The sequence below is a fragment of the Desmodus rotundus genome, chromosome X (genome assembly GCF_022682495.2).
Source record: "Desmodus rotundus isolate HL8 chromosome X, HLdesRot8A.1, whole genome shotgun sequence".
Taxonomy (NCBI): domain Eukaryota; kingdom Metazoa; phylum Chordata; class Mammalia; order Chiroptera; family Phyllostomidae; genus Desmodus; species Desmodus rotundus.
The window spans coordinates 21841394-21863133 of NC_071400.1; the positions used below are offsets into that span (position 1 = coordinate 21841394).

The 21740-nt window shown below is 40.1% G+C and overlaps 1 protein-coding gene across 4 annotated transcripts in view; it reads right to left on the reverse strand.

Moving 5' to 3' along the window:
• OCRL (OCRL inositol polyphosphate-5-phosphatase) overlaps nt 1-17880 on the reverse strand; it is a 46832-nt gene extending 28952 nt beyond the window's left edge. For 3 of the 4 annotated variants that reach the window (XM_053917329.1, XM_053917328.1, XM_053917326.1), the window contains exons 1-9: nt 17664-17880; nt 17319-17398; nt 13197-13276; nt 10056-10094; nt 3681-3791; nt 3009-3095; nt 2183-2303; nt 1935-2096; nt 361-462 (exon numbers count right to left, since the gene is read on the reverse strand). In XM_053917329.1, the coding sequence (XP_053773304.1) occupies nt 361-462; nt 1935-2096; nt 2183-2303; nt 3009-3095; nt 3681-3791; nt 10056-10094; nt 13197-13276; nt 17319-17398; nt 17664-17702 (821 nt within the window). In that variant the 5' untranslated portion in view covers nt 17703-17880. The remainder of the gene's footprint in view (nt 1-360; nt 463-1934; nt 2097-2182; nt 2304-3008; nt 3096-3680; nt 3792-10055; nt 10095-13196; nt 13277-17318; nt 17399-17663) is intronic. The other variant, XM_053917327.1, reaches the window with a different exon arrangement.
• Between the last annotated feature and the right edge of the window lie 3860 nt (nt 17881-21740).

Below are 21740 nucleotides of genomic sequence, written 5' to 3' on the forward strand. Positions count from 1 at the left end.
AAAGATTCCCCACAAGTATATACACAGACGATACAAGATTTAAACAAAAAGCCTCCACAAGGCATAACAGTAGAGATTTGCTTATATATCCTAGGAATAGGCACTGTTAGAATTGACCCCACGTCTTAGTTTTTGTGAAAAATATCATTTTCTATGTGTTTCGAGGGGACCAGATGTTTTCTTATACCATTCTAGGTATCTGTTCCTTTCTGATCTCACAAATTTGACCCAAAAGTTAACTCTCACTTATAGTCTACAGTAGGTTTTTACTAGATAGTCTTTTTTTTAAAGGAAGGCAAAATGTCACATAAACTAACACTAAACATATAGCCAAAAAGAAATTCCAGACACGTTCTTTACCCAATGCAGTAGATATCAGGAGGATGTGAATCACAGGTCAGCCAAGGTTCTAACCCGCTATCTGGAGACTGGCCATTCACGTTCCAAGTTCCAACAAAAAATCTAATACATAATACAAAGAAATAACGTGAAAACAAAGGTCAAGAATGAACCAACAGAAGTGCTCTGATCACTTCTATACAAAGGTATGTTCACAATAAGCCGACGTAATTTCTCAAATGTTTTGTCACACACAAGAAAAACCGTCTGCATGTAGAACACAACGGCAGTGTGCTTATTCTAAGTTTTACATTAGGTGAACCTACAGAAAGGAACCAAGTCTTTATTTTAAAAACACAAAGTTAATTTGCTCTACCATATTTCCTTTCAATTAATTAAACTCCATTGAAACTCATACTTGAAGAGAGAGCTTGCTGAGGGAAAGAGTGTCTTCATGCTGTAAGTGTATCTAATATGGATAAATGTTCTGTAAGGAACTATAGCTGAATCTGAAAACTTACTTTCAGTATTACAAGGACATCATCTGTGTAGGAAATTCTGTTGAGGCAGATATAGATTTAAGGGGGAAAGCAGAAGGAAAAACTCCTGATTGTCTTAACTGTTTACATACAATTATAAGCATCATGGGGTATATGAGGAACTGGAAATTTTAGCATAGGGATATAGTTATGATTGAATTAGAATAAATGAGGCATAATTGGGATAGCAGATTGGACTGGAATCTTGGGAGACAAGGGTACATGCTGTTCACAAATCACAAAGAAAAGTGTCACTGCTTTGTACATTGGGATACACGCCTGGCTACATCACACCACACACACTGGGTCCAGAAAAGCAGGTATCAACAAGTAAAGGTGACATGAAAAATATAACAGAGATGCAAGAATCTAAGACAGACCTCCCCATCAAGAGGATTACGTGACATTTTATTTAGTTAACTCCCAAAGTAAGTTAGGATCTAGTGGTTATGATGCATTTTAATTTTCCAATATTGGTGGGGAAAAAATCAACAGGCAAGATAGATAAACACACTTGCTATAGACTGTGCTAGGGTACCATTGTCTACTACAGCAATTTTCAACCTTTTTCATCTCATGGCACACAAACTAATTACTAAAATTCTGCTGGATACCGAAAAATTACTTTTTGCCGATCTGACAAAGAACAGGTATAATTTTGCTTCGATCACACTGGAAGGCTATTGTTGAATGGGCTGTTGTCATTTTTATTATTTGACAATCTAAAGGAAAAGAGGTCAGTGTCCCTGACTAAACAGTCAGGTATTCATGTTTTAAAAATTCCTGTGGCGCACAGAATGAAAACCGCTGCTCTAGTACATATGAGCTTGATTTGGTTCCCTAACCGAAATGTTTCTTGGTTTCCCAGAAACATTAGTAGACAGTATCATTAGTAGTCAATAAATCCAAGGGAAATTGTAGCATTTACACTACTTTGGATAGAGACAAGGGCTTGAACCAGCTGACCATTCCTTTTTATTATGCTTTGATTCTTATTTAAGCTAATTATCAAAAGGCCATTTTCTGTGATACTTCAGCAGTACAAGAGAGACTAACCTGAAAGTCTGAATGTTGACATAGTCCTTCTCTCGCTTTGCCAGGAGATGTTTGATGAGACCCTCGCGCTGCCCAGACTGGGTATTTGGTACAAAGAGCTTCCGCATGGTGTTGGTCACTTTGGGCTGCTCCTTGTTAGAAGTTTCTTTGTCACGTGGAAGCCTAGCAAATAAATGAGAAATTCAAAAGTGAAACTGCCTAAAATAGAAAAATCTTTTCCATGGGAAATGTTTTGACATAGGACTTACATTCTGTTCCCTGAAGGGGGTGGGGGTGGGGGTTCCCGATGAATCCCCACAGGCTGGCTTTGTGAATTCATTTTCTTGTCCAAATTCATAGATGAAAAATTATCCTCGAATCCAAGAAGCCCTGAAGGACACAGAACCTAGCGTCAAAGGGCAGGGGCAGGGGCCAGGGGCCAGGGGTAGCAATAACATCCAACTTATCCAGGACAAACAGGGCTTTGCTTTGGACAGTGGTTTTTATTTGATCACTACTTGCTCAATGGCAAATACCAAACAAAAAGGTAGTGATAACTTACATCGGGGGAAGAAGCACATCTGTCCCTGAAGCAGTGACATATTAACTAGAACAACAGTAACTTACATTAATTTGAACCTTAAATAACAAGCACTAATGTTTATCGAAGACTTAGCACAATGCCTAGTTGACAGTAAGTGATTATGTCATTATCTCACTTAATTGTCACAAAGATTCCACAAGGTCGGTGCCATCAAAAATCTTCCCATGTTACAGAAAAAGGAATGGAAGCTCAGAAGTTGTTGAGTAACTTGACCAAGGTCATGTACCTAGTAAGTTATAGAATTTGGGATTCAAACCAAGGCCTTGTGGCCTTGGAGCCTGCATTTTTTCCAGCCATACTGCTAAGCTGGCTCCTGAAGAGCTAACATGCCACAGAAAGGATCAGGAGTGCACAGTGGGCATGGACTCCATAAAACCCCTCCATAGGAGAAGCCTAACACTGACATTAATCCACATTATGTTATCTGTCCAGATAAATCTACTGACTCTGCAATAATCAGTGCAACTGGGGGGGAGGTATCTTTTCAGTACCTGAAAAAGCAGGCTTGTCCTTAGTGTCTAATTTCTGGTACCAGCTGGATGAGTCCTTCTGTTCTGGAACAAGAAGTTGTGATTGCACTGGAGAGATAGGGGTCACGGTTAGAAACTGGGGAGCCCTTTATTGAGTGAAATTTACTGTAACCAAAGCCATTCACTCAGCACTGCTCAAAACCAGGGGACAGCAGCACTCTTGAATATAAAGGAAGAGACTAGAAAAATGAGGCAGCCCTGGCCGGGTAGCTCATTTGGTTAGACTGCCATCCCAATACACCAAGGTTGTAGGTTCGATCCCTGGTCAGGGCACATACAAGAAGCAACCAATGAATGCATAAATAAGCAGAAGAACATACCGATGTTTTTCTCCCTCTCAAAACAATCAATAAAAAAAAATATTTAAAACAAGAAAATGAAAATGGGGGTAGCTCAGGGATCAAGCTGTCACGTCATGACACTGAAGATTCTGGAAACTGGTTCAGTGTCCTTCAAGCTGAATACACTTGTTCCCTAGCCCATCCCTGGGTTCATTCTTGAATTTTGAAAAAAACAGCTATCAAGGATCACGGGGTGAGGCACTTTGCTCGTGGCTGCTTGCTTCTGTATCAGCATGTCAGAATTCCCCTCCCATTCAAATAGTAGAAAGAAAACTGCTGCGTCCTGTGTTACCTTCCTGAGCAGTATGGACCTGTGACAGGAACTTCAAACAGTGTTCCTCATCAAAGATTTCAAAGTGGCGCTCTCTAGTCCAGTCTCCCTGAACGCGAATTTTGCAGCCACCTAAAAAGAATTGAAATCCATAGACATATAGATATAGAATACACTGTTTTCTTGGGATCATATTCTCAGCTTACCAGTTTAATAGGAGAATGCCCAGATCACATATATGCCAGATGTCTAATGCAGGAAGCATGTCTATAAGATCAAGGGATTCAATGCAGTGGCAGTGGGGTCATGCGAGGTTGGGGGGCAAAGCAGACAGGGAAATCTAAGGGGCTGGTGAACTGTGTCAATGAGCAGCTCAATATAGTGACATGATACATACTAAAATCATTCTTTCCTATGTTCTGATATATCTCTCGGTTAATGCAAGGACCTCTAAATTCTAGCAAAATGTTAATTTTCCAACCACTCTCCTCTGATCTCCTAGCTGGAAATTCCTACCATTTCAAATCCAGTTCATATAGTAAGAATATCTGAAGTGTGAAGAAAGTAAATGTTCATAGCAGCATTATTTACAATAGCCAAGTGCTAGAAATAGCCTAACTGCCCATCAGTAAAGGGGTGGATTATAAAACTGTGGTACATGCCCAGGCTGGTGTGGCTAACTGAATTGAGTGCTGGCCTGCAAAGCAAAGGGTTGCTGGTTTGATTCCCACTCAGGGCATATGCCTGGGTTGCAGGCCAAGTCCCCAGTAGGAGGCATGTGAGAGGTAACCACACATTGATGTTTCTCTCCCTCTCTTTCTCCCTCCCTTGCCCTCTAAAAATAAGTGTTAAAAAAAACCTGTGGTACATTTACACAATGGAATACTGTGCAGCAGAAAGAGAAGGAACTCCTACCCTGCAAGACAGCATGGATGGAACTGGAGAGCATTATGCTAAGTGAAATAAGCTAGGCGGTGAAAGACAAATACCATATGATCTCACCTATAAGTGGAACCTAATCAACAAAACAAATAAGCGAGCAAAATATCACCAGAGACATGGAAATAAAGGACAAACTGACAGTGACCAGAAGGGCGAGGGTAGGGAGATAACGGGGCGGGGGGGAGAAGGGGCAAGTCAAGGAACATGTATGTATAAAGGACCCATGGACAAGGACAATGTGGGGGATTGAATGTGGGAGGACATAGGCAGGGTAGGGGAGAGTGATGGGGGAAAATGGGGACAAAAGAAATAGCATGGTTGTTCCTAGGTGCAGATTGTACTTAGGCAATCAAATTTACAAACTAATTAAAAAGAAAAGAATGATGGGATTTGATGGGATTCGTTTGAATTATTCTGAAAAGAAGCATCTATACCTCATTACTAGTGAAATATGTATGTCTTGAATAAACTTACAAAAACAATATAATGACCTATGTCCAAGAGTGGTCTGGTTCAAGCACAACCAATTGGAAAATAGTATAATTACAAGCAAAGTTATCTAGGACTTTAGTTTCTTATGTACACAACCTACTATGTCCTTTTTTGTGATGCCCTATAGTTATCTTCTGTATCAATCATCTGGATGTGATGACTAGGAAATCTATGTACCTGCTTACATTTTTATTTTAACTGATTTAGCACATGCATTGCTTTCTTATGCCCCTGGAAACTATAAGTTCCTTGAGAGCAAAAGGCGCACACATACGGCTCATCCAGCACAACACTGCTGACGGTCTCCGGGGGTTGTCTGTGACTGAGGGGCTTCTCGGGACTCAGAACTTTCAAAGCTAATACCAGGAAAGTCCCAGGCAAACAGAGATGGTTGGTCACTTTGCCAGCGCATGATATGACGACAGCCTTAGCAGACAGAAGACATTTAATAATGACTATTTAACTGGACTCTTTCACACTTGTAAATAACAGAGAGATGAGAAAATGAAATGAAAGTCCTAGTTTCTTATGGTGGAAATCCACTGCTGAATGAACCTTGGATTCTCTTTTGGCCCCTTTGCATTTCCTTAAGTTTCCACCTCCATAGATTAAGTGACCAGAAAAGAGAGAAAAATAGAGAAATAAATGGAAAAGAAGGCACCCGAGTAGATCAAAAATAAGAAAAGAAATGACGGTGCCACTGTAAGGAGGAGGAAAAAAGAGGGCGTATGAATAAAAGCGGCCAGTTAAGAGCAGCCTTGAGATACAGGGAAAAACTCCTTCAGGGCACAAGTAGTCCTTTCTTTCTCAGATAATTTATGTTAAAAGCAGTAAAAAAAAATAAAAAATAAAAAAAGAGAAGCTTCAATCTGATAGAAACTTAGAACAAGAACACATAGTCTCTCTCCCACAATCCTTGAAAGATACATTTTAGCAGAGATAAAAAATAAATTAGCCCATTTAATGGACATAAGATTCCAGAAATTGCTTACAAAATAACACTAGATGTTCTCTCATCATGAGAAAGTGGACAAATTATCCCACCGCCCTACCTTTGACCTGGCTCCCTTCCAAAACCCTCTGGATTCTTTGTGATCAGCAAACACTCCTAGAACCTCAACTTTTCTCAACATTCCCTGCAACTCTCGGTGGTCCCCAACTATGGCTGCATTAGAAGTACCAGAGACACTTTTAGAAAATACTGATGCTTGGGCCCCACCCCAGGCCAATAAAACAGAATCTCTAGGGGTGAAGCCCAAACACTGGTAGTTTTTAAATTACTCCTCGAGTAACTCTATGTGCATCCAGATTCTTGAAAATCAGAATCACCTGCAAACTGGCTGGCCCCTGAGAGCAGCACACCCGCTGTAGCCCTCTGAAATGGAGTCCCCCACACCCTTTGTGAATGCCATCTCTAGGCCATTCCTTCTCTTGAAAATCAGAGTCACCTGCAAACTGGCTGGCCCCTGAGAGCAGCACACCCGCTGGAGCCCTCTGAAATGGAGTCCCCCACACCCTTTGTGAATGCCATCTCTAGGCCATTCCTTCTCTTGAAAATCAGAGTCACCTGCAAACTGGCTGGCCCCTGAGAGCAGCACACCCGCTGTAGCCCTCTGAAATGGAGTCTCCCACACCCTTTGTAAATGCCATCTCTAGGCCATTCCTTCTCTTCCCTCAGGAAAAATCCCGTCCCCTTTGAGGCTTACCCACTGAGCTATACCAGCTTCTTTCCTTCTTTACGCCGTGAGATTATTTGCCGTCTTCCTGGAAACTTCTGAATCCAGCGTTCAATACCAGACTCATAAGACTTCCTCTCCACTCAAACTCCTACTCAAACTCCGGCGCTGATCTTGCGTCCCTTCAAAATTATCTCAGAAAACAGCCAATGCCTTCAACTTCCTTATCCAATGGCCTTGCCGCTCTACCTCAGCCAACCACTCCCCCAGTCCTTACTGGGACTTCCTTAGTTACAGCCTGGACCTTTTCATCCTAGAAACATCACCGCCTCACAAATCTCTAATTCAAATATGCCGCTCTGACCTTTTATGCCTTCTAGCTTACTTGCTCACATAGGAATCTCCAGCCCATTGATCCCTCCACTTTCTCAGCACCCACTCACGCACTCCCTTCTGCTTTCACTTCCCTTTTTACCAAGCAGATGCCATCATTATGCTGTTCCAAAAGCCCAGAACTGCCTTACCATTCTTTTCTTTCACAGCACCTACCTGGCTAACCTCCAAACCCCAGAAATCCAACTAACTTTCTTCTCTACTTATATCTGAGCAACCAGAGTGAGTAACACGCACATGCACACGCACACCATTATAAGTTGATTGCTAACCTCAACTGGGCATTCTATGACAGGGAGCAAATCTAAGTTTCCATACTCAACTAGTGTCCTATTACTCTCTAGAACAACTACTTACATCTGTTCATTTATCCTCAAATTAGCATCCCCCTCTTTGTAAGCCCCCTCATTCCAAGCTGATTAGTTCACCTCCTACTTCTGACAAAACGGAGGCGATCACATGGAAACCTACCTGTATTTGCACTCATCTTCTCCATTCCCTTCTGATACAAGGAAGAAAAGTACCGCTGGGAAAGGCCACCTTTTCTGTGAATTACAACCCCTCTGATTCTCACAGGAATCTCACACTCACAATCATTCCTAGACACCTCCCCCGAATATTTTTAACCTGTCCCTTTCATAGGTTACTTCCCATAAGCATTAAATTAAATGTTTTAAATCCTCCATATTTAAAAAGCAAAAATACTTCCCTGGACCCCACATTTCCCTCTGACTCTAGGCTGTATCTATATTCCCCTCCACAGTCAAGCTCCTTCAAAACACCAAAGTTGCTACTTCTCATCTCCCATTTCTCTCTTTAATTCACTCCAATACGACTGGCTCCCTCCATCACTCTGAAATCGCTTTGTTAAGATCACCAATAACCTCCACATTGCTCAGTCCTGATGAGTACTCTTCTGCCATCTTATCTGACCTACTAACAGAAGTCAACAGTTGACCACTCCTTGAAATAACCTCTTCCAAAAGCTCTATGACACCACATTGATCCAGTTTGTCTCTCTCTCAGGTCACTAATTTTCAGTGCCCTTTGAAGTATCTCCATGTCTATCTAACTTTTAAAAAGTAGAGTTCCTTAGAGTTCAATCCTAAACCTTTTTCTCACTCCATCACAGCACTGTCATCAGACTTACTGTGATGATGTGCATGTTCTATAACTGCACTGCCCAACATGGTAACCACTGACCGCATGTGGCTAATGAGCACTTGAAATGGGACTAGTGTAACCGAGGACTGAATTTCTAATTTTTTTCTAATTAATTTAAATAGGCACATGTAACTAGTCACACTTGTATCTGATAGCACAGCTCTACATGCAATCACATCATCTCTCTTGGTTTCAAATACTATCTATATGCTAGTGACCCAGACCTTCCTTGTGAGCTTTGCATGCTTATGTATTTATACCAACGAACCCAGGGTCCCCCTCCTGCAACATACTGTATGCTCTGAGGTTTATGTATAAAGCCCAAGGATCAAGATAAAATTTGGTTTCGGTGCAAATATTACTAAATGGGCAGAAATAAAAAAGGATTTTCTTCAAATGCTTACTTAACTATTTCCCCTCTATGATCTAGTAACTTGAACTCTGGACAGAGCAACACATGGCTAATTTCTATGTAGGAGAGGCCAAGAAAATGAATGCCACAGACTAGGTGTTCATAAGAGATAAGGTACAGTTCAGTTTAACTTTTCAGCTTTGGATGATACACCTCCTTCTGTACCAAGAACAGGATATTTCAGTATTTTCTTTCAGCAGCAATGTCAGTTACTGCTGAAGTACCTTTGCTCAAATTTTGCTTTCTAAGTGTTCTTTTTGCCTTTCTAAGCATGAGAAGACATAGATATTTAGTTATGGGCTCTCTTGGATACCTGCAGTAGAAGTAATGGAAGCCAGCGACTGAGCTTACTTATAAGCCTTTCAGGATCAGCCCTTAAGACTTCCAAACTCCATGACCAAAGGATAATAAAACCCAATGCAGAATAAAGCTCACCTAAACTGTTCAGTGCAAATTAATGGTAGTAAGGACAGGGACTATGTTTAAACAAAAGTGTATAATACACAGCCCCAAGATAAGATCCAAGGCCCACTCATCCAAGGACTCAACGAAGATAAGGCAACCGGTTTAATTCAGATTCATGCGGTCATGTACTCTTTCCCACGGCAAGCGTACAGTGTCCATTTTCTCCTCCCCACAACAGAGTACAATTAGATAAGCAAAGAACAGCTTGCACAGAAAGTCAATGATGATTTGCTTCAAATAGACACAAATGAAACAATGAAAACAGTGAGAAAATGATGTTCTCTCTAATAAAGAGATCCTTTTAAGGGGATGGAGCTTAAATAAAAGCCCAAAATTATTTTAAGGAAAAAAAAAAAAGGTATGTCTGGTACAAGAGGGACTCTTCCAAAATAATATAACAAATAAAGGAAAACATTATAATTTAACATGCAAAAATAATAAACGGGTATGAAAAATCTTAAAACATAACAGCAGTTTAAAAAACAACAACAAAAAACAGTCATAAACCTTATGTACTTTAAACATTTCCTGGCCCTTCCTACAATGATCAATTCCATACCAATGATTTAACTGACAGCAACAATACTGGTAGCTCAAGGAAGTTTTCAGCATTAGAAAAGCAGATCATATTTTCAAATTTTTAAAAGATTATTGCCAGCCACCTGCTTTTTCTTAAGCTTAGCCTAAATGTTTCTGTGAAACAATGCTGATTTGTATGGCTGCCTAAAGAAAATGGAGAATACAGGATAAGATGACAAGACAAAAAATGCACCAAAGAGGTGTCTTAGTATAGTGGGTATTCAAGTAAATGTGTGTTGAATGAAAATCAACTCCATTCAGAAAGATACTCACTGTTTGAAGCTATATCAATCAAAAGATTTTCTTCCGCTTCTGAGGGAAAAGAAGAAAGCGCAAGATCAGGGAAGAGAAAACCAGTCATTACAACCAAAAGAAGTACGGTATATGCCTAACTAAAGAACTGCTTCTCTCAATCACCACTTCTAGGTCTTAGAACACATTTTTAAAAAAATCATTTGCTTTTTTGTTTAATATTTAAAAATAATTTTAATAACACTAAGTACTGTATTTTTTGGATTATAAGATGCACTCCCCCCAAACATTTGGGAGGAAAATGGGGGTGCGTCTTATAGTCCGAATGTAGCTTACCTGGCTCGCTGGGAGGCGGTTATTTATGTTATTAAATATTTTACCACATTTTTTGCTTCAAAATTTTTTCCCTATTTTCCTCCTCTAAAACCTAGGTGCATCTTATGGTCCGAAAAATACAGTGCTAAAGATCATGAGCAATTCAACTAAAAGAAAAATGAACTGAACAAGTAACCAAATGGAACGCCTCAAAGCAAATCAAGGAATTACAATAGTGGGGAACATAAAATATTAATTCAAGTGAAGATAAGTTTCAATCCCCCCAACTATAACACACAAATTTCATATAATCTGTGTCTTGAGATAATTCTTGTAAGAAGCCAAGGAAGTCACCCCAAAAGCCCAGAGGTGAATTACTTTTAACTCAGATCTAGTCTCTGAAAGTTTAACGGTGACCCTATTACCTCTACCCCTGCCCCATGTAGGAACAGAGAATACACAAAGTTCTTTACCTTCAGGCGGTAACGAATACCTATGGGTCTTGCAAGGCCTCTCACACCCAACAAGAAGTATAAATTGGAACAAAGCATAGTCTTCAACTTCAGAGTCCTCTTTTCCCTCCATGGCTCTCCTGGACTTCCTTCCTTACCTTTAGCGTCTAGACCCAATCCATCTCTTCCTCTCTGACTTCCCTGAATTTGGCCAACAGAACCTGCCAGACCTTCCTGGCTAGTTGCACTCTGGGTACTGACTCCTTCAGATTAGCCTGGATCTACTATGGCCCATATGGAGTAGTCTCAGCCTTTTCTAGTTCCTCACTAGACATGTGTATTCGTGTATTTGGCTCCATTATTCAGGCACAACGGAAGCCACTGGTCTAATATTAAATTGTCTAATATTAAAAAAAATCTCAATCCTCTCACTAGCATGATGAAGGAAAAGATAGCGGGGCATCAGAACACAGCTATTATATGTTTACCATTGTTCTTAAGTAACTAATTCTTTAAAACCTGAGTATTTATAGACTTTTCAAAATGGAGGCACAGGTCAGGAAACAAAATATATGAAAACTCGAGGTAACTGTTCCTTTTGTTATGGGGAACCATGTTTGTGAGCACACATATTTTCCAAGATTCCAAACTAACACTCTTCTGTGTATTTCTTATTAAAAACAATACTAAGAGAACAGGGTAAAAGAGAATCTAGAAGGCCCTGGCTGGTGTAGCTCAGTAATTGAGTGCAGGCCAAAGTGTCGCCAGTTCGATTCCCAGTCAGGGCACATGCCTGGGTTGCAGGCCAGGTCCCCATTTAGGGGCGCATGAGTGGCAACCACACATTGATGTTTCTCTCCCTCTCTTTCTCCTTCCCTTCCCCTCTAAAAATAAATAAATAAAATCTTAAAAAAAAAGAGAGAGACTCTAGAAGTAGTACCAAAAGGTATAGAGTTAATAAGATATTAATCTAAAGTCGTGTTCTTTGGCTTTTCTCCTCTATAAAGGGCTGGTTATGTAACAAAGGATGCTACACCATGAAAAGTGAAGTGACTACAGCAACTTGCAAGGTATACAGGTGCCTTGTTCAATATGTCTCTCTTGCACAGGGCCAACTGAATGGCTAAGACTTCATTCTTCTATACAATGTGGATGCCATTCATCACAGGTATTTTCAATTCTTAATACATGCTATCTTAAAAAGTCATACCCACTTAGTATTTCTACTTACAAGAATAAATCCTAAGGAAAGAAGTGATATGTAGGATGATTTATGTACAGAGAAGTTTATCACATTACTATTCATACTAGCAGGAAAAAACCCAAACGTCAAACACAGAGAAATAATTACATTATGGTCCATCCATAAAACAGAATACTATACAGCTATTAATGGCAATGGAAAAGCACTCATCATATGATGGCTTGAAGAACAGACAAAAAACCATATGTAGTTTGAGTCTCACCCACTCTAAAAATTTCTATGTGAGGAAAAGGGAAAATGTTAGGTGTTTAACTCTAAAGGATAGGAGTTTACTTTGCTTTATAATTTTCTGTTCTTTCCAAAGTTTTTATAGTACATGTATCACTTTTGTGATAAAAAAATTCAATGTAGGGTAAGAAAGAATCCATGCTAGGTAGAATTCAACTTTCTCGAGGAGCTATAGCTGACACAGAATGCTTCTTTCCGATGAAGCCAATGCACCTACTGGAAACATAATGCATTTGTTCTCTAGTAATCGATTTCCTTTCAAGAGCAATGTGAGATGACAGAAGCAACACCTCCTACACAGTCCTCCCAACTTTTTGATTCTCATGGTAGCAGATGAAACAACAGATGTTCTGTTCTCCCTCTCTAAATTTGAGGGCAAAAAGCCAAATACATTCTCCCCTGAGTCATTTTTCTTATGATTTACCATTGCCAAGGTTTGAGAATCAGCACAACGGAGTATACGGTATTATGGTATTTCAAGGCATATTGCCAAATGTTTTAATTTCAAGCAGCGAGGGGATAAAGTGCTGAATGTGTGTGAATCCAAGCAACCTTGATACCTGACAATGAGCAGTGTGTCAGCTAAATCCAAGAATGCCACTTAAATACACATATAAGTCAGACAGCATAAAAGACTACCTACATAGGTAACAGACCACATACATTTCTAACCCCCAGTCAGGGAAGCAGTTGAGAATATATATATTTTATATATATATATTTTTCAATGTAACCCTTCAGCTCTCTTAGACAATGCATTTATCATCTTCTCAATGGTAGATTTATGCAAAGAGTGACATGTTTCATTTTACAGTAACAAATTTAAATATGTATGGTATTATACAAGGCAATAATGACCATAGAAAAACATTATAAAACTAGCTAAGCAATTAAAGCTAGTACCTTGAACACATTTAAAGTGGCTATTTATAGGAATGATATCTTGAACAAGCTGTTCCTTCGCGTGCATCTGGATTATTAACCTAGGAAACAGAAGAATGCATCAACGAATAGCTACTGAAAAATCCAAACATTTAACAACAGAATACACTGCTGTGTTGTTACAAAAATGTAGTCTGTATTGATCAGGCTTGCTGTAACTTGTCCCCTGGATCTGAGCATCGCAACAGCTAGATATTGCTCTAGGTCTAGAAGGATAGTAGTGGTGATCAGTATCTAAATACCCACACTGTTTGGTGCCATACAGAACATAGAACAGTCTATAACCTAAGAAGAACTTACAATCTTAGGAGCAAGAATTACAGCACATACACCTTCAGGGCATGCATACCAGAGTGAAGAGCTAATAACTGGGTGTGAACTCCATGAGGGCAGGAACTATGGCTATCTTTTTACCATAGTATTTCTAGTACCTAGCACAGTGCCTGGCACCTAGCAATCACTCAAGTTTGTTGAATGAATCAATGAGAAATTTCATAAATTAGCTTTCCAATGATATCTCCATGGCTTTGACCAAAAATGGTTCTATCTCTTCAGACAATACAGGTTCATGGAGGACTAAGAGGAAGTGCCCAGCCGGGTGGATTGGTCAAAATAACCCCAGTGACCAACAAGGTAGCAGACATCACCAGACTGTCTCCACATCCCTTGTGTTTCCTCTGCTTTTCCAACTTCATGCTGGTAGTTCTAGGTAAACATGACTGAAAAACTTGGCCCTCCAGCATGAAATGTGAGACTTCTAAATTCCTATGTACTCCTGAAATATTTATTTTCATTTACTATTTATCCATTGTAGCTCAGAATCAAGGTATAACGTACTGGTAAATGGCCATTCTGAATACATCCCTGCCTACCCCAAATCTAGCGCCCCTCAGGGGGTTCTTTTTGCCAGGAACATTCTTCTTACTAAGACCCACCTCAAATATCACCTCTTATGTGATGTTCCCCCCAAAACCCCCAAGCAGAGCCAGAGGCCTCATCCCCTCCTTTGCTTCCTCCTGTAATAGAGCACTTACGCACTCCATTACAGCTATATTTATCTCCCAAACTGATGTGAGATCCTTGAAAGTAAGAACCCTAGCATATTCACTTTTGTCTCCTGCCTAATACATAAATATTGGTTGAATAAAACAACTAGATTAAGCTATAAACAGAGATGAAGTTCTAAATTTAACTGTTCAACTTCTGACATTAAAAATGGCATTGTTTTGAAGGGTTTGATTTGTTTGTTATCTTTTGGGGGACTTGTTTCAGTTTTATGAAGTTTTTCAAATGTGTTAACTTTTAAGGAGATAACCTAGGGAAAGAAATTACTTAGAACTAAGGGAAATAACCTAAGAAAAAGAATGCTGTTTTCCTACTCTGATCCTAATTTGTAGGGGTTTGTATTTTAAGGTGAGTAGGGGAATATGGGATTCTTTCAGTCTGCAAAGTTCATGAGTTGAGCAGAGAGTCCTATAAACTCAAAGACCAGAAACTAGATAAAGGCTGACAAAGCAAGGGTCAAGGAAGAAGAACTTATTTTCAGGAAAATGAACACATACCAATGTAATCTCAAAGTAACTAGACTAGAAATGGTGTTAAACATTAGCAGTAAGGCTTCAACTAGAATGTGTTGTTAAAAACCAAGGCATACAACTGTAATTAAATAACAATAAATAAATTAAAAAAAAAAAAAAAAAAAAAAAAAAAAAAAACCATCACACAACAGGCAACATGGATGGACCCTGAAGGCATTATGCTAAGTAAAATTAATCGGGCAGAGCAAGACAAATATTGTATGATCTCAACAAACACAAACTCATATAGAACAGATTGGTGGTCCAGAGGCAGAGGCGCAGGAAACAACGGAAACAAGAATTTGGTAGTTGTCATACAGAACAGAATGACAAACTGTAAATGTGGATTTCTCAGCATTACCCCTAGGAAATACTTTGATTTGTTCGAGGAAGGTTAAAGATGAAACAGCAGGTTGCATCATAATCTATTTGCCTTGAAAAAAATATATTAGTGTTTGTTTCTAAAAAACGTATTTTTAACTGCAATGTTAGTCTCTCGTGTACATTTCTCCATGGTTGATAGCAATAACTACAGAACTAAAGATTAAAATAGGCCAAAAGTAAAAAAGATCTGGACGCCCAATTCACAGAAAGAAACCAAGAGATAAGAATTTGAGGGTTATAGATGGTATGATAATATCAGGTGTCTCTAATAAATGATTTCTAAAGAAACTTCTCAGACAATGTATTTCTGAGATGTGTTACATGGGTTTCAATCTTGGCTATTCTGCATCCCAAGTGTGAGCAAGTGACTTAACCTCTGTGTCTAATTTCTCTATCTGTAAAAGGAGGATGAGGATAAAAATATTATTATTTCATAGTACTGCTCACATGGGGGTTAAATGAACTAATTCATGAAAAGTGTTTAGAAGAGTAGCTGGCACAGATCAAGCAATTAAGTGTTAGTTGTTGCTATACCCCCATAACTTATGCAGCTATGGACCACAAGAATTTGATTTTATGTGGGAAAGACACAAGTAGTAAGGAGAGCTACCACTGCCAAGTTTAAAAGTTCTTCTAGTACAAGAGCTCAGATAGAGTGAAACATTTATCTCAAGGCCAGCTGTTCACTTCCTTATTAGCGGAATAGAGTTCCAAAACTACGGAACCAAGGGAGTGGAACCAAGGGAGTAGATCCGGGGCTGTGACGATCTCAACAATGTAACTATTTTATTTAATCCACATAATTTTGTTTTTTACATAGGGGGAAACCAAGACACAAAAAATGTACTGATTTTCCCAAGGGCCACATCTCTCCATCCTTTCCTAGTCTTTGGAAGTAGCAGTGGTAGTTCATTTTCCAATTCAGTTTCCTGTTAAATTGACTTTCATTAAATTGGTCTTCCAGAGTTTGATGAAATCTAGGAAAAATAATAGGAGTTTCTCACATCAATAGGACTGACCAAGTAGCACCTAGGGAAGAGCTACTTCATAGAACCAGCTGATGTCCAGTTAGGCTGGCAGCAAGAGTGACAGAAAAGGGCAAGGTAGGTTAGTGGGAATTTCTTCTGTAAAATTAGACATAAATACAGGTTGAGTCTGGACCATCTAAAAGCAGGGACTGAGAAAAACTGTTTTTAGGTGGAATCTAATGTTAGTAAGTGATGGCAGAATTTAAGTGATCACCAATTTTTAAACTCTAATGTCAAGAAACCTGTGAACAATTAAGGGAGGTAGCTTGATCACACAGGGGTAGATAAGGGCCTATGAAATGTAACAGTCACCATAGATACCTCTAAAATGAGGCATTAATGGCAAGGGAGTGAGACCAGCAGCTACACTGATAGCTTATCAAAATAATCTTTTGAGCCATCAGTCACCAGTATTTACTGAGCTCCTATGTGCTAGGCAGAGTGGAAGGTAACACAAAGATAAAATGCCAAATGTCGTATATATTTCTGTATATTTCATGACTTTTTCTAACAGTCAAGTCAATAAATGAGGCAGTTACCGGGCTACACTGAACCATTACTGAATTAATGAAGATGCCTTCTAGCAAGGGGACTAAAGGGGTGGGGAGACTAGAGCAACAAGTTGAATGGGATTAAGAAAAAGCACTTCTGTTAAGGTTAAGCGATTCTATAGCACTTTTACTTTTTCTAAACCACTTTCACATTTATTATTTTCTCAGTTCCAACCGCAAAGGCTACAAGGTAAGCAGTTAATGTTTTTGTTTAACTGATGAGGACACTAAGGCCCAGGGAGCTTTACTGACTTGCCCAAGGTTACACAACACGTGTCAGTTGCTGGGGCAGGAACTAAGAACCCAGGCTTCCTGCTTCCCCACCCACTGGGTCCTTCCACTGAGCAACACTGACAGGAGCAATCCATTGGCTTGGAAGTTGAGGACAAAGCCCCGTGGTTAGAGTACTCGCACTTCACACCTGGCCCTGAACCTGTTGTCCAGGCTGCATCAGTGGGAGGAGGGTGGGTGGCTCTTCGAGGTTTGGGATCGGGAGGTAATGGCAGGCTCCCCTTCCTCTGTGGGAATCAGGCGGTTACTTACTCATATTGCCCGTTCCTCTGGGCTAGGGTCAGGACGCAGGGTTCCCGGAGAGGACCTCTCATCTCTATACCCTCGACAGTATGTGCACATTAGTCAAGGGTCTGCACTGGACGCGCTGCCAGAGACGGGTGGCAAGGTGCAGAGTCGTGAGAGGCTGCCGCCCCTCTGCCAGCCCTCCCCTGTGCCGGAGGCATTGCCTCCAGTGCCGACCCCCTCCCTGGCTAGGCTCGGCCTCCAGGCCTGACTGTTCCCGCTCTCCGCCTCAGCCGCCTTCCGCAGTCCCCTCACCCCGACCTCCCACCCCGTCCTCCGCGGCCTCCCCTCCCCCTTCTCTCTGGCGGATACTGCGAGGGGCTGGGCTCCGGCTGGGAGCGGCGGCTCCATCCAGGCGGTCTCCGTTCTCAGCGGGGCTGCAGACTGCCGGAGGATCCGACGACACTGCCTCCCGTGTCCTCCTACCCTCCCGCCTCAGCTGCGCGTCGTTTTAAGAAAACCTCCGCGCCGCGCGCGCCGGGAGCCGAAAGCCTGACCCGAGAGAGAGCGGCACCTCGCGCCCCCACCAATTTTCCAGGCCGCCGCAGCGTCTGCCCCCTGCGGCCAAAATGAAGAACTGCAGCAAGAGACCCGACGGACCGGGGGCGTCTCCACCACGTCCAGCAACGAATAGGTCTTAAATGCTGCCCGTGACACCAGAATTGTCCTTGCGACTTTGAAGATAGCTATGGAAACAAAACATAGTCATACCTATGAGGCAACTCAAAAGTGTTGAGCCAACAGAACCCACATCATCCATTCAAAATATCTTTATGGTGGTTATAACTCAACGTGCTGGTTACCCTATCTCTCCGATGTCCCTTCCTCCCATTGCTCTTATTCCTCCCTCCCTCTAAATCCGAAAAATGCCCAAAGCTCAGAACTTCGTGCCCCCTACAGGTCACCTCTATACAGGCAACGACCAATTATATGTCTCTGACCCTGACCCCTTGCCTAATATACCCCATTGTTATCACAACACTGAATAACAAAACTAACTCGTCATAATTTCTTATACTCATGTAGGCTTGAAACTTCAAAGCCATATGCTTTCTTCTTCTCTCCTCATTTCTCTGTATGCAATCAACAAACCTTGTTAATATTTTCTTTGGAATTACCTTTAGATTACATGTTTTCTCTCTATCTGTACCACCATCACTTTATGTAAGCCTTTGTGATAGATGTCTCCATTGACCATTTTGCTCTGTTGACAGTTGTAAGGATACTATTCCCAGAGGAATGCTTCAATCATTACTAACTTGTTCAAGAATCTACAATGGACTATATATCAAGACTGATTTTAGTCCTGGCTGATGTGGCTCAGTGGATTGAGCACTGGCCTGCAAACCAAAAGGTTGCTGGTTGGATTCCCAGTCAGGGCACATGCCTGGGGTTGCAGGCCAGGTCCCCAGTAGGCGGTGTGCGAGAGGTAACCACACATTGATGTTTCTCTCCCTCTCTTTCTCCTTCCCTTCCCCTCTCTAAAAATAAATAAATAAAATATTTAAAAAAGGCTGATTTTAAACCTTTAGTAATATAGACAGTGTGGTATAGAAGTAGATAGAACAGAATACAGAGCCCCAATACAGATCATACATATGTGGACAGCTGATATGCAGCATGTACATTTGAAATCAGTGGAGCAAAATGTATTATTTACTAAATGGTGAAGGGACTATTGATCATCCACATGGAAAATTATAAAATTAGATCCCTACCTCACACAATAGAGGGGGAAATTCAATTCCAGGCAGATTAAAGATCTAAATGTGAAAAAGCAGATCTTTAAAACTTTCAGAAGAAAATAGGAGAACATCTGTATGACCTTGGAATAGGGAATGAGAATGATTACTTAAGATACTAAAAAGCACAGCCCTCAGTTGGTTGACCTTTGGCCCATGAACAGAAAGGTCACCGGTTGATTCCTTGTCAGGGCACATGCCTTGGGTTGTGGGTTCTGTCCCCCCATCGGGACATGTGCAAGAGGCAACCAATTGATGTTTCTCCCTCACATGGATGTTTCTTTCCCTCTCTATCTCCATTCTCCTCTCTCTCAAAAAAATAAACGTTTTTAAAAGATATTAAAGAGCACAAACAATAAGGAAATTGATTGGCACATTTAACTATATTATACTCCAAAATGTATGCACTCCAAGACAACATAAACAAATTCAAAGACAAGCCACATACTGGGAGAAGATATTTGCAATACATATAACTGACAAAGGATAACCTGGGAGGTTAACCAGCTATTATCACCTTTCTGACTTTGTCTCCTACCATTCTCTCCAACTCACTCTGCTTAGTCACATTGCCAGGACTTGTTATTCCTAGGACTTGGCAGGCACACTCTTGCCTCAGTGCCTTTGCATTTGCTATTTACCCTACCTGAACTTTCACTTCCTTCAGGTCTTTGCTCAAATATCACTTTCTCAGTGAGGCTTTCTTAAACAACTTTATTTGAAATTGTAGTTCAACAGTCTTCTTTCCCAATGCTGTACACACATGCTCCTTATCCCTCTTCCCTGTTTATTTTTCTCCAGAGAATTTTTCACTATCCATTAGTCTATCTATTTTACTTACTAATTTTGTTTATTGCTTACCTCCTTCCACTAGAATGTAAGTTCCGCGAGGGCAGAGATTTTTGTGTGTTTTGTTCATTGCTTCATTCCCGGTGCCTATAACCATTTCTATAACAGAGTAGATGCTAGAAAAATATAGATTAAATGAATGAATGAATTAGTATCCAGAATATGTAAGAACCCCTATAAATCAGTGACAAAAAAAGAAAACTAGTAGAAAAATGTACAAAATTCATGAATAAGAAACTCATAGTCAAGGAAATGCAAATGGCCAATAAACACACAAAAGGATTCTTCACTTCATTACTCTTTGGGTAAATTGAAAATTAAAACTATGAGCTACCATTTCACAACCATTGGTTTGGCAAAAATTAAAATTCAGACAGCACCAAGTGTTATTAAGGATGTATAACAGATAGAACTCTGGTCACTGAAAGGAGTATAAGTTGGTAGAACTGCTATAAAAAGGAATTTGATGTCATATGATACAATTGTATGTAATACACTTCAACCCAGAAATTCAATTTTTAGTTATAGACCCAGGCAAAATTCTATACTTTGTATACAAGGAGACACATAAAAGAATGTTCATTGCAACATTATTTACAATCTCAGAAAAAAATTGAAGCAAATTAAATCTCCATCAGCAGGTGAATGGATAAACAAATCACAGTAATCATTAAGTTCATTACTATTTTGAAATTATAATAAATAACTCAAATTATATGTATTAACAGAGTTAGATCTCAAAATACAATGCTGAGCATAAACAGAAAATTGCAAACATGTACAGTATACCATTTATACAAAGTCTGAAAATACTGTATGTTGCTTATGGTGATTAGATATAACAGTATAAATATACAAAACATGAAAGGGCATAATCATCAACAAATATGAAAGTGGTAGAATCCTGAGACTGGAGAAGAGTATATAGGGAATACCAACTATATCTATAATATTTATTTTTTAAACACAATCTGAAAGTTGATATTGCAAGATTTGATAGAATTGGGTGGTTGATACATATATTGATTTTGTATTTCATGTCCTTTCCTGTATTTTAAATTGTTTGCAATCAATGAAAATAAGAAACAAAGAAATAATATGTACGGGAAGGTTAGCAATGACAAAAGCTGAAACCAGGACAAGGAAAATGAGGATTGAGAGACTTTCTTAAGATGTGTCATGGAGTTCACTGGAGACCACACAGTCGGTGGTTTCAGTAAGTGGTGAGGGCAGAAACGAGGTGACAGAGAATTGAGAAGGGACTGGGTCATGAGGAAATGGAGATGAGAGACCCCCTATTGAAGAAGTTTGGAAATTAAAAGGAGTGAAATAAAATGTTAATTAAATTAGTTATACAGGTCAAACAGAAATAGTTGGCAAAACCTGAAGTCACTTTATTAATTTTTTAATCTTCCCCCGAGGATAAGCTTACCGATTTTTAGAGAGAGAACAGGGGGGTGGGTAGAGAGAGAAACATTGATGTGAGAGAGGAACATTGATCAGTTGCCTCCTGTACACACCCTGACCAGGATCGAACCCACAACCTTTTTATGTACAGAGATGGCAATCCAACCAACTGAACTACCTGGCCGGGGCCCTACAGCCACTTTAAAGCAAAGGGGAAGATGCCAGTGAAGAGGTACACATTTATGATACTAGAAGACGAAAACAGAAAGGTAGCAAGAAAACCCCCTCAGTGATTAGGAAGAACAAGGATCCAAGGTGGAGATGAAAGTATGAATCTTAGAGATGAGGATACTTCGTCCTCCAAGTCTGTAGTATCCCCAGCACTAAAACA